At 39.0% G+C, this 13,960-nt stretch overlaps 1 protein-coding gene across 3 annotated transcripts in view; it reads left to right on the forward strand.

The window, feature by feature from the left end:
- LOC141799057 (metabotropic glutamate receptor 4-like) overlaps nucleotides 1-13,960 on the forward strand; it is a 220,922-nt gene that overhangs the window by 188,468 nt on the left and 18,494 nt on the right. For all 3 annotated transcript variants that reach the window (XM_074681114.1, XM_074681113.1, XM_074681112.1), the window contains one exon: nucleotides 3,788-3,988. In XM_074681114.1, the coding sequence (XP_074537215.1) occupies nucleotides 3,788-3,988 (201 nt within the window). The remainder of the gene's footprint in view (nucleotides 1-3,787; nucleotides 3,989-13,960) is intronic.

Consider the following 13,960-nt stretch of genomic DNA (forward strand, 5'->3'; position numbering starts at 1 on the left):
GCAACCAAAAGTCTGCCCGACCTCAACAAACAACATCAAAGTTTCCAGATGATGGTTGGCCTGCAGCACACACATCTGAGACATCTTGCCATTAATGAGCCAAATGTCGTAGTATATTTATGCACGAAAGAGAGAGGTTAGGGGTAGGGATCCAAATGATAGAGGCAGTGACAGCCTTAAAAGAGACAGACTGCCGTTCCTGCTTCACTTTGCCCGCAGCACACATTTACAGAATCACTGGCAATATCGGAGCTCTTTAAACATTCAAAGACTTGTCACTGATGTTAAATTGCTTCTTCTAAGCGAGCAAACACTGAGGGAGCATATAGATAATAACAACAAGACAAACAGAAACTATTCATCTATTTAAAGCTAGCACTTGTAGGAATAGAGTGCTGCCGTTGAGATAAGAAGCTGCTAAACATATTTTAAGGAGTGCCAAAAACACACCATTCCACTTTCTGTCATTTTATGTTATCTGATCATAATGCACTGTTAACATTGTCCTCTGCTTGTGAAATAGACAGTGAAAGACCAAACATTTGTTTAGCAACATGGCAAGTTAAGCTTAATTGAAAGCAACGGAGCAAAAAACTCAGATAAAGCCCCTCGATGACAGTAAGCAGATCATTTTAATTATATATTTATGTTTAATCATTAGAAAATGTCAAAGCAACAACAACTCTTCGGTAATTAAGAAGCAGCCAGCAAAAGCAGAGTGAGGCCAATTTTCCCCGGAGCACATCCATTAGCACACCAAATTGACTAAGGTCACCTGTTCTGCTTGCCGACATTATGTGTTATTGACATGAGCTATTATGCAGATACACTTTCAAGTCACTCTTTGATCGCAGAGATGAAATGAGGTGCTTTATATCAAACAATTCCATTTCCACACATTCCCCCTCGAGCCGAGAGGAGACCAAATTCAGGAGATTTAATTAACTTTAAAAAAGTGCAAGTGCTCAAAGCACCAGGAACAGAATGACTTAGACAATCGACTGAGTGGATGCAAATGAATCTCTATTACAGGATGTCACTGTTTTGGTTTTACTTTAATATGCTCTTAAGATATTGTCATAAAGAATAAAAATGTGTCAAATGCGCTCTGTAGCTCTGATAATAGCTTGTCTTTTCCCTACCTGGTTACAAAATTAATCATATTTCCGAGCAGGGTTCGTCTGGAAAGCTCTGTGCACATGCTTCAAACATTTTTCTCTCTTAAGTATATTCATCACACCAGGAGTTACAAAGTACATCAGACATACAAGATTGTTGAAGTCTTGACCAAAATATTCAGGCAAATAAAAACAAAACCCCCCAAAAAATACGAAAAGAACAAAAGAAAGCAGGGCGCACAATGATAGGTTATGAAAAAAAATACAACTCTAAGAGCGACACATGTTGCACTGCAGTGACCATTGTGCACCAGAGGGTTAATACCGCAAACCACTTTATTCACATATGACTACACATTATATGACAGCGACAATTGTACAGACAGAACAGCTGTGAGCTGAAAATGTTATGATAGAAAGAAGAAGAGTGGTTTTCTTGCATCCTCGCTGGCTGCATCACAGATGGAGTTTGAAACTCATTTGGCTGTTGAAGCCTTGATTAATGACCATCATAGTGAGTGCCAGGGACACTCACCCCCTCTCCTCACAGTGATTCCTCTGATATACTTTGATAAGGATAATGAAAATGAATCTGTTTCATTAACCAGTTATTAGAGAAAGAATTTGTGCTGCGTGTTCCATGAAGTGGCAGCTCTCATGTATTGAAAGACAAGACTGGAAAATTTGTTTTATTCTAAATAATTCAAACATCGTATGTGAAGAGTTTTTCCTTATGTTAAGTCTTTCTAGAAATAAGTCAGAGTGGATCCAAATCAAATCAACAGACAAAAAGATTAAAGTGTAGAACAGGCATGGGCAAACTACAGCCCGGGGGCCACATGCGGCCCTGTTAACATTTTAATCCGGCCCGCCAAACTTGAAAAAATCAATTGAATGAACCCTGGTAATGTTTTATTTTCCCTGCAATTCTGATGTTTTCCCACTAGATGGTGCACTGTAGATACATTGGCTTTGTTGAGATGAAGCGTAGGCCTATTACTCCACGTTTGCACTTTACCCTCTGACCCATCAGCCCTTCTGTAAACATGAACCGACCTAAGTCAGCGATCTGTTACTTATAAAAAAAAAAGCTCAGGAACATGTCTGTATAAACCTTCAATGTGAGTTATTTGTCTAATTTTCATAAAAAGACGTTCACATTTAATATCAAAATATCACACAAACAATTTTGACACTATCTGTTATTATTTTTTGTTTTTCTATTTTTAAAACCAGGACAGAAAAAACACATTTTTCTGTTATTCTGTTTTTCCGTTTTGGTTTTAAAACAGAAAAACAAAAAGAACAAGTCAATTTTTTTTTTTTTTTGTTTTGAAACAAAATAACAAAAGAAAGAACCATACAAGGATTAAAAATCCCATTATAATTCCATTCTCTCACATACTAATTTTAATTTCAAAACAAAATCAAAACAGCGAAAAATAGACCGTTATTTGTTTTCTGATTTTTGATTTGAAAACCAAACATTGAATAACAAGTCATTATCCGTTTTCCGATTTTGGATTCTAAAACAGATATGGAATGAACGAATGATACCTTGATAGTTACCAAAGCACTCCATCCATCTGCTCCTGGTCCGGCCCCATTTGTCAAATGTTAGAACCCATTGTGGCCCATGAATCAAAAAGTTTGTCCACCCCTGGTGTAGAAGGACTGATGTATCAACAGGTTAAAACCTGTTCAACATTAGACTTTTATTCCCAGTGTTCACAGTGAAAAAACTCAAAGCAGTATCAGTGTTTGCTGTCACTCTACCCTTTCATCCTGGCTGCCAGAGGGTTGGCTAATGAAAGGATTAAGCTGCTAATTGAAACCTTGTTGGCAGTTACCACATTTCCAAGGCTTTAGAGCAACCTCAGCTATGATTAATATACACCTGTCATAACAAATTAAATTAATACTGGGGAATGATTAGGCCTGTCTCACGGTGTCCTCCACTCCTCCTCTACTTCTCTATCACACTCTGAGCTCTTGATCCATGACTGATGGATGTCATGTGACTTTGTGGGGATAAATTAAACATATAAAATCAAAAAAGGAGAAGAGCTTTAGTTTACTTTATGTAAGATTCATTTTTACCAAATAAAAAAAACTTGCTTGTTGCTTTGTGTGTTGCCTCCTAAAGCTAATACCTGCATCAAGAAAGACAAAGATTGGATAAATGACACACAAGAGTCTTGTTTATTCGATCTCAAGTGGGACTTAGAAATGATCGACACATCGTAATGGGAAAGGCTGCACGAGACAGTTTAGGATTTCTGAAGAGGGGATTCTGTGATTGACACTCTAAGAAACAGCATATAATTACTGCTTAAACTTCACAATTCAATGCCAATCTCCAAATAAATTAAATATGGCTAAAAAAGACAGGTTCACAATTGAGCAATCAAGGCACTTGAAAGGCTATCATTAGCTTGGTTTTGTACATCAAGTAATCATTGTTCAGCTCCTGCAGTTTGGATTGATAACAGAGTAGCAGAGTATTATTGTTTGATCATATCAAATGTTTCATTTTTTACTACTAGGATGAAAATGGCTCAGTATGTAAATGGGAAACATGAGCTGAAACAAATCAGTGATCCCCTCTTTTTTTGCAATATGAGAACAGTACTACATGTTTTCATTTCTTATTCTTTTTCTTCTTTCAGATCATGAGCGGATTGGGAAAGATTCTTCCTATGAACAAGAGGGAAAGGTCCAGTTTGTTATTGATGCAGTTTATGCCATGGCCCATGCTCTGCATAACATGCACAAAGATCTATGTCCTGGGAAAGTCGGCCTTTGCTCCAAGATGGATATCATCAATGGCACACAGCTGCTTAAGTACATCCGACATGTGAACTTCACAGGTATGTACTGCCCATTTCAACCATCCTCACAACTTGTTTTTAGCGATGTCCAGATCGTTAGTTTATAATCAGGGTCGATCATGGCATATCTCCATCGATGGGTGATTGGCTCAGCCGATCTCTGATTATTCACTTTAGCCATTACTGAGCAAATTTTGCTGCACAATGCTAATGTATGGTACATGGGTGTGAAACAACCACCAATACATAGTAGGGAAGCAACAATTCATGAAAAAAATCTAAACCGTTCGGTTTTGCTCTCTCGGTTTGGGTTGTGTGTGCTTCCTTCTGTTCATGTTTTTCTTTATTCTTCGTTTTACAACTCAGTTCAGAGTGAGTATCTAGCTCTGTACAGCAGAACAGTAGTGGGGAGGTGTGAGTGTTGTTTACATGATGAGTAGAGAAGACAGACTTAGAGGGTGAACCTGTGGCGTTGAGTCATTCTGCCGACTAGGAGCACTTTAGATTCAGCGTGAGCTCTGATGATGCGGACAAGAAGTGGAGGATAAAACAGCGACTGAGAGTTTCCAACTTAGAGACTTTATCACTACATATAATGAATTTTCAGACCCCTGACGAGTTCTTTAAAAGATGACAATTCTTGCCACTTTTCTGGAGTTTGGAGATGTTCTGACGTCTGACTTAAAGCATCTTTTGATTTCCTCAATGGGCAGCCTGTGCTATTGTAAGCGCAAAGCGTGTCTCATTATGGTCACTCCTGTCAGTCCCCAGCCCAGATAAAGGAGGAGGGTTGATATTTTGGCATAATAAAAAACAAGAATCGACAGACGACAGTTAATTTGTAGTTCTTAACATATTTATGATGTTGCGTTCCACCTGCTTTCTGTCTCTACCAAGTTATTTCTCGTTCCTACAGAGTCCATGACAATTACATGCAATTGGATTATCATGCAAATTAGACAGCAGCGCCATTTGGTGACTTTTAGTGACTTCTTGGACAGCCAAAAGTGACTTTCCTTACTGAGGAGTTGGTATGTTGAAACTGGAATGTTTCACTCATCTTTAATGGTGTATTAAAGCGAAAACAGCCCCATTCTTTCAGGTTTTTCATTACTATACATGACATCATTGATTAACAACAATCTGTTAATAGTGGAATATGAGGGTATGGTAATCTGGGTTGTTGAAAACAACAATGTACACCGAATTGAACCAAAAGTTGTGACCACAAAACCACGATAAGACCCGAACCATGGATTTTGTGAATTGTTCCATCAATAATACTTAGCTTTATTACAGAGCACGTGCACAACCAGACACATTACAGCAATAACATCTACTGAAAAGCATCCTACAGTGACTCTCCAGGGCCATATGGTTGAACATGTACAGAATTAATTTCTTAACTCTTCAGGAAAGTTTATTTTTCCAAACCCAAGTATCGGATCAGGACTTGGTATTGGCAGACATTGATTACTAAAAAAATGAACAAGTATCAGGGGGTAAAAAAAATGCTTACTGGGAAGTACCTGCTTGTTTTACCTTGTACATTTTTTCTATGTATTTAAAAAAGACTACCAGGTTCTCAGAAATATTTTAACCAGTAGTTTAAAAAAGTTCAAGGTACAGTACACATCAAAAGAATTTATCTGCAGCAAAGCAATCCTTTTATAACTGTATCTGAAGCAATTTTTGTTCTATTTTTGGGTTCATTGACGTATTCATACACAGGCTGTGTGAGCACACAGTGGTCTCCAATTACCAGGCTGGTATACGTAAATTACTGACATAAAGCATAGGAAGCACAAATCTATAGGAGGGTTGACAATCTGCAGCAGAAAATCATGCGCTTTGTGAGAATTCCCGCCTTGTCTAAACTGAATTGCCCACGCAGTAATTCTTAGGCGATGGTTAGAGATCAAACTGTACAAAAACACAAGAAGGCAGAATGTAAACACACAGCACAGATTTCCATTGGATGTCTTCCTTCTATTTGAAATCATCTGTTTAGGGATACTGGCAAACACTGTTTGTATTTATCTCTGGAGATAAAAATAAAAAAAAGGGAAGCAGACAGAAGAGATACACTCAGCACGACAGATTTCACCCATGTGCAGTGGTTGGGACCCTCATGTTTAGAAGCACTGAGGGGATTATTTCAAGGAGTGTAAAAAAGTGTAAATGAGACTGTCTGCTCTTGCAAGTGTTTGAGACTGAAATCAGTGTTTATACAGCGGTGTTGGTATGGAGCTTTTGGCCGCAGTGTGAGAAAGCAGTGTGTGGTGTCCTCATCTTGAGGCATTCCTGTACAGCTGTGTCATATTGTACAAGCCAACAAAATATTTAACTCCTTCCCCTCTGCCCCCTAGACAGTTTTACTGTATCAGCAAAAGCACAAATATTTTATCATGAGTGGGAGCACTGCTGCACATCTCTGTATGCACTCTAATGCTCATCTACTGTCTCACTAATGGGCCACCTCTGCTCCTGACCACACCTCATTTAAGAGCAACACATCCATGAGTCAAAATGTGTTTTAAGTCTACTCACTTTTTGCATAACGTGGGCGCTAGGTATTAAAATAGGGTAGAAAATAACAAAGACATTTGCCCTACGTACCACAATGCTTTGAGCTGGATAGAAGGCTGGGTCCACTAACTCACCAAGGCAGAAAGATGGAAAGAAAAACTCCATCAGCCAATTATAGCTTTGCTGACCAAAAAATAAACTTTGTTTTTAAACCATTGTTTTCCACCATTACCAACTGTCTGTGTGAACCCTACAATGTCCTAGGCACTACAGACTTCTGCACCAGTGTCCACATCACTGCAACACTCAAGCAAAACACATTAAGGCAGTGCTGGTTACCCCCCAAATACGTTTCTGCTTGCCCATTTACAACATTTTAGAGTTTACTGGAATATCAAAGCTAATACATGTAGCCACTTTTCACACAGCAACTCACATGTGGACAGCAGTGTTTTTCCCCTGGTTTACCGCCTTGGGGGGGGCAGTGACGTTGTCGAAAGGGGGAAAGGAGGGGTGCATGCGCAGGAGAGCAAGTGTTGCATAGTGAGGGTGGCGGGAGATGTTTGTTGCGGCAGTTTTCCCATCTCTCGGTCGGCTATACTGAATGAGCTGTGTGTCAATGAACACTTTGGGGCGGAACTTTGCTGTGAGCGAAAAAATAGTGCGAGGAAAAATGTGAATGCGAAAATGTACAGATGACCCCTTGTCAAGTAAATTTGATGAATAATTTAGGGATATTTATTTTTTGAAATAATAAAAAGTTATAGATCTGATTTATGAGAGAGGTAACCCTAAATCACTGCTGCTGTGATCTGGCGCTATATGGAAAATAAAGTTAACTTGACTCCCGAGTGGGGCGGGCTGCCAACCCCTATGCACTGGTAGGGGAACACTGCAAAGATGGAGAGAAGACATCAGAGTGAAGTGAAATGTTCAGTCATTGCACTACAATTCCAGAAATGTTGTTGATAAATTTGGGTGGAGGGATATGTGGGCCAAGTGTATGTGGGCCAAGTTCGTAGGCATCTGTGTAGATACAAAGGCTTTCACATGGGCTACAGGGTCAATTCGATGCAGAGGGATAAACCAGGCTCTAGACAGCAAAGGAAGAGATGGAAGTTGTCTATCCACCAAAACACGGTCAACTGTCAGCATACTTTTTTTTTTAGCAGGCCTACACTTTATCATTGTTCAAGCACAAATCTCATTCCTGTCTGCGAATTACACACAAAAAGATCATCTCTTTTCTCCAAAGAAAATTTTGTGCCTGGTGCTTTTGGTAGGTTTTAATATCATACTCTTGCTACAACTACATGTGAGTGCACATATGACAGAGGTGACAGGTTTAAAGGTGTGATCGTCACATTTTGCATTAATTTAGTTAGCCCCTGCTGGAATGTTTAAGCACAAAACATCTGAATTGACTCAGTGTGTGTAGGTTGTAAAAGCTTCTATATGATTTTCAACTTATGACAAGCCTCCTCAGTTTTTTAGATTTTTTTTTATGCACCTTACTCATGAATGGCCCTGTTGGTACTATTGTTTTAGACCCTGACACTGTTTTGCCTTCTGTTATTCATCTTTAATGACTACTTTTGGAAATTCTGTAGAGGAGGGTAAACATTATAAAATATTGAGCTCCAGCTCGTAGAAAATAACATTTGTAAGGTAGACAGTAAGTTTGATTAACTGTAGGCGTGCATACTTCCACAGTAACACTTTTGAGATGCCAACTGCACTTTGAGACTTTTAATTATAGACCTTCTTGTACGTAGGGAGGTGTCCAACATTCAGAGATAATGAAAGCATATGCGCACCAGTGTTACCTGCTGGTTTGCAGGATGTGAAAGTCAAGACTGGGTCCAACAACTTGAGGTAATTATATATCAGATGAGTGGAGTGCCAGAGTGTTCATGTAATCAAACCAAATGTCATAAGAGCAGTTTGACACGGTTTTAAGCCTGCTCAACCCTCAATCGTGATTATACAGTGGGTTATTTTATTTTTACAACAGGTACAGAGCGGGTTTTTACAGGATGAGCAAACATGCCAAGAACTATTGGATGAGGCAAACACGGCATCAAACCTTGGGCTTCATGTTAACAAATGAGTGCTTTTGGGAGTAATACAGCGTAAATCTCACCTGCTGGCTTTCGTGGACTATTGGAACATGACAAGGGCCTCAACTGATAGTATGAAAAACTAGAAAAGCACTCAGATAGCGCAGACCTCCGCCAAGCAAATTGTGATTGCCATGCAACACTTTAGTCCTACTTTAATGTTATACTCCCTTTCAGCACAATGTGTGCTATAATTTGGGGTAAGTTGCAGGTTTGAACAATAATTTGTTACTAGACTGTATTGAAAAATTATGATGAAACAGTATATATTTCATATTCCGTATCTTTGTATCCAGAATACTGCCAGGATCTGGATCGTACTTTTACATCTGTCAGAAATTATCGTGACCTTGTCTTGTATTGTTTTGCTAAGCAATCTGAGCATTTATCGTGGAGTTATATACACATATGATGAAAACGGCCGTATCTCACAATGATAAAGAATCCTTTAAAAAGAAACCTGGATCCAGATGGTGACCCGGATCACCTCCAAAATTTAATCACTTCTTCCTTATCCCATTTTGAACATTTCCTGAAAATTTTATCAAGATCCGTTCATTACTTTTTGAGTTATATTGTTCACAGACAGACAAACTCTCCCTAAAACATGATCTCTTTGGCGGAGATGATCATTCTTATCTATCAAGGACAATGGTCGAATAAGCCTTAGATTGTTATTAGCGCTACCATGTACAATGACTTGGTGAGACTTGGAGGAGTGTCACTTTGTTATACCAACAATTATGTTTTCTTTTTACCTGATCCTTTGGCAAACATTTCTCCCTTCTTTGACCACCATAACCATGACCTGTGTCCCGCCTGAAGTTGATGGAATGCATATAAAAAAGATTAAGGTTGCAAGTAAAAAATCTTTTTTTTTTTTATGAATAAGAATTCAAAGAAGAACTGCTTTCCAACGGTTAAGGGTAATAAGAAGCCAAATATTTACCTTGACAGTTTCTCAGAGTTTCTAGACTTACATAACAGAGCTAAAGTGATCAAACAGCACGGGGATAAAACTAATGTGAACAAATTATGGTCGAATGTTTTTTGTTGTGATGCAGGTGATGTAACCTTTGTTCCTGTGCAAAATAAAGGTTAATGTGACCCATATGAATACTGACAGGAAATTCTGCTCATGTTTTAATACAACTACCCCTGAAAAAATCAGTTTACCTTTGCCAGTGTCTGCTTATTCCAATGTTTGCTGGTCAATCCTTATCTGAGTGAAAGGAAAGTAAAGAAAATGTTTGGAGATGAATCCTGAGGTGACTTTTCAAAGTTGTAAAGAAAGGATTGATTCCCCCAGCAGTGGATTAAAGCTTTGACCTAAAGCGCTGAATAGCATGCTTGTATTATAGAATTAAACTTCAAGTCTTTATGCAATCCTTTATTCATCGTGTTTGGTTACAGAAAGGCTTGTCAGCACCGAAGCTATTGGGGTTACAACAGGAGCGGCTTAAAAATCAATGCAGCACATTAACGGGAAACCTGCCTCGCTTTTAAGAGTCTTTGGGCTCGGAGGAATGGAGATTTAAAAGGTTTAGGAAAAACAACGGGAACATCCACATGATCCTGGTGTATTCTGGGAATTGTCTGTCTGCATCCATGCTGACTAAAGGTAAGAGGAAACCCAGGCACTATGGATGCTGAAGATGAAGTTGATACCTATTGATGCGGGGTGTTTCGATGGTAACCAACGATGCTGAATAAATTGGCTGTTGGTAGAAGCCGCTGTTGGACCTATTTTTTTATTTGAAAAAACAAACCTGTGAACAAGGTGTGTTAAAGCTGTTAGGATTAAAAGTTAGGAGAGAAATCAGATTTACAGTGTCATTCAAAGTGAATTTTTTCATGAGGTCTGATCAGTAGTTTCATGTGGTTGTAACTTAGTCACATAAAATAAAACTGTGATTAAGCCATGCAACCTCATCTGGCTGCTTTGTTTCATAAATGTGAGCAATTTTATTCATGTAAAAAAGTAGTTCACTGACAAAAAAATACTACACTATTCCATGGAGTTATTTCAAATCGGAACAGTAGGCATACTTAGAATAATGGATCTTGCTTATTGAAGGAGAGAGAATTATTTTAGGTATAGCAAAGTAGGCATGCTACAGTTGGAGGGAGACTTAACCATTTTTGAGATCCCTGTCATAAAAGAAGGAATTGGAAAGATAATCAACCCCAGCACTGGCCCTTAACTGCGCCCAGTTGAATGGCTAATAACCATTCAAGGCTTGGCCTCCATTTCAAGAGGAAATAAATTGCACTCCCTGACAGCACCAGATCTAGTTAGACCAAATTACTGCTTTGAACTTTAGAGGAAAGAAAAGTAATTCTGTTTTCTCTGACTAATGTTTTAGCAGGGCCATTTCTTGCTATATGCGGACTGCACTGAATGCACAGGGCCCCCAAGCCACCAGGGGGCCCCAAAGCTGCATGTTCAGCCTCATCTGGGGAGCCACAAATTAAAAATCTATTATTTACCTGCAGCTATCTCGTGTTAATTATTGCCTTAAAATGTCTAAAAAAAATAAATTTATGATAAATCAAAATAAGTTGCACTGATAACCTGTTTTCAGTGTTTTATGGCTTATATAGTCAGTGCAGTTGGACTGCACTGTCTCGCAGCGAGTGACGTGCAGGCCACTGTACGAGAGGAACAATTGATAACTGCCCATAACTGCTTTATTTCATTAATTTCAGTCTTCACTTACAAACTGGATTGGAAAAAAGTTACCATTTTTCTCCAGCAGAGGGTGAAATGTTTCTCTCTGACTCACGTGATGTGCATTTAAAGGGAAAACATGGCTCCTGGTATAGTCTGTAGACCACATAATCATTTAACTTTTTCACATGGTCTGGTGTTAAAAAATCAAACTAAAAATTGCAAAAATCAGAAATATCAAAGATTTGCAATTTAAATTGAATCAGCACCCTAAAAATTGTAATAAAATCACATCGCGAGAAATGCATATCATCCCAGCCCTACTGAATATTAATGCTGATCAAACGGACAGCTGCTGCACCACCTATGCATCTCTCAGGTGCGTTGCCGGGTGTCATATCACCCATGTTCCCTCCTCACTGACAGTTGCAACAACTCCTGGGTTACAACTTACAAAGGTATTTTGACTGCAGATTGGGAGATGTAGCTCTGCCAATCAGCTTGGAGAGGATGCCAAGTGACGCATGAGAAAAACGTGTGACCATGGGAGGAGTGGAGTCTTCATCTTACTTTTCTTGTCACACGTCATGCCTCGAGCAAATGCCTCTTCATTCATTTTCTGCTGCTTCTAGCTTGTTTCACCTGTGCTCACGTGAGATGACAGTTCTGAATGAGTCACCCATAATGCCAAACGTTCAGCATACCTTACAATAAACTGTTATTTAATTTGTGTCGGATGTTTCCTAATTTTTCGTGCATCTTAGCCCCTCCCAGCTGTTTACCAGAACTACAACTTACAAGCCACTGCAAAGCCATGCCCAGACTACCTTTGTTAATTGTAGTCTAAAAGTTATTACAGTTGTGATAAGGAGGGAACACAATGCCACGAGAGCCTAGATTTCTACAGTTTTACAGTTTCATTTAGCATAGGCTTAAAGCAATGTACCATACAAGCAATTATTTAGACAGAAGGAAAAATCCTAGTTTTACGACGAAAGTGCTACAAGAATTATTCTTTTTATTTTTATTTTTTCAATAATGTACAATAATCTAGCCATCTAACCACAATTAATTTCTGCAACAGTATGCATCAACCTTCAACAACATTCGGTAATAGTGCTGAAAATTTACTATGAGCTAAGTCTGAGACCTTCTGACTCATTTTACCCCTGCAGACAACATCTAAGTGTTCCCTTAACAGATGAGTCTTCAGACATCTCTTAAAAGTAAAAATGGACTCTGCAGATTGTATAGAGTTGGGTAATTCATTCCACCATTTGGGCACAATAGAGGAGGAGAGTCTGGCTAGAGATTTAGAGCCGCACTGGGCTGGGAGCACCAGGTGTCTTTCACAAGCAGAGCCTAGCAGCGGGGAGGAATGTAGACCTGGATGAGGGACCCCAGGTAGGCAGGAGCAATTTTTGTCAGTGTTTTGTAAGCCAGAATAGAAGAAGAGCTTTGAATTTGATTCGAGCTGCCACTGGAAGCCAGTGAGAGGCTGACACCACAGTCAGTCTGGGCCCTCATTGCTGAAGTACGTCAGCAAAACAGGTATATCGGTATGTAAAAATTTAGAATCATACAAAATATTACGGACAGTATACCAGTCTACCACAGAGCACCAGTATACAATTTATCCTTCTAAAAAAAAAAAGGAAATGCTGCATGTACAGTATTCTGTCATGTCCACAGAAAAGGAGTTATGAATCTGCTTATACAACTAATGTTAAATACACAATAAATTGCTCTCTGACCAGTTTATCTTCTCGAGCTGCAGCAGCTTGAGTTCTTCAATTATTTCCTGTCTTAGGAGTTATCATGTGCAGACATGAAACTCTGGCCTGATTATTGCTCGGGCAATGTGTTAAGTTTTGCTTGCCTTGCATGAATCTTGCAAGTTTTCAGGCAAGTAAGGAGGTTAAAATAATTGACTACAGTAATCAAATTAGTTAAGAAAGACATCCCCACGTAATTCCCCGAATTGCTGAGTTGCAGGGAACATTTTCATAATTGCATAACTGCACAACTGCTGAGAATTAATTTAGACATGCCCCTGAGATAATTCAGCAGGACAAAACTAATGTGATTAGATCATTTTTAGTTGTGATCACACATTTAAGACAAACAGTTACAAAAGGCAAAGTGTAAAAACCTGAGTCACAGGTTTCAAAGAACTGTGAGCAACAATCAATAAAGTAAACTATAAAAAGGAACACACTCAAATAAATTACACCTCGTTGTTCTGACAGGGAAAGTGTGGTCAATACTTGTCAAACATGAAAACTTCTTTTAAACTGTTGGATTGCACTGACTCAGGTGTCCACACTCAATGCATATCCTTTCTCTGCTGCAGAAAACACAGTTTTATCCCTTTGATGTAGATCCGTAGAATGCAGCTGCAAACAACATCCAAACACTGCCCGAAGGCAAGCTAAAAAAACGTTCTAGCTGCAAGATGACTGAGGTCCTTTTTTTGCACTTTTGAACCCCAATTTCAACATGTTACAGAATTGGTAAGTATTGAGGGATTGTAGCAAAGCAGAGGGAGTACATTTCTTGGGAACAAATAGACAATGATGGGGACGCTATTAATGGTCTTTCCTCTGAGACGCTCTGTGGTGAGGCTGTAATCATGGAATCTGTGAATCCTCAATCCCTCACAACACAATTTCATAACACGTCATGAAGCTG

Source organism: Halichoeres trimaculatus, unplaced genomic scaffold, assembly GCF_033239565.1.
Source record: "Halichoeres trimaculatus isolate MK-OKI-2021-1 unplaced genomic scaffold, fHalTri1.1 fHalTri1_scaffold_11, whole genome shotgun sequence".
Classification (NCBI taxonomy): Eukaryota; Metazoa; Chordata; class Actinopteri; order Labriformes; family Labridae; genus Halichoeres; species Halichoeres trimaculatus.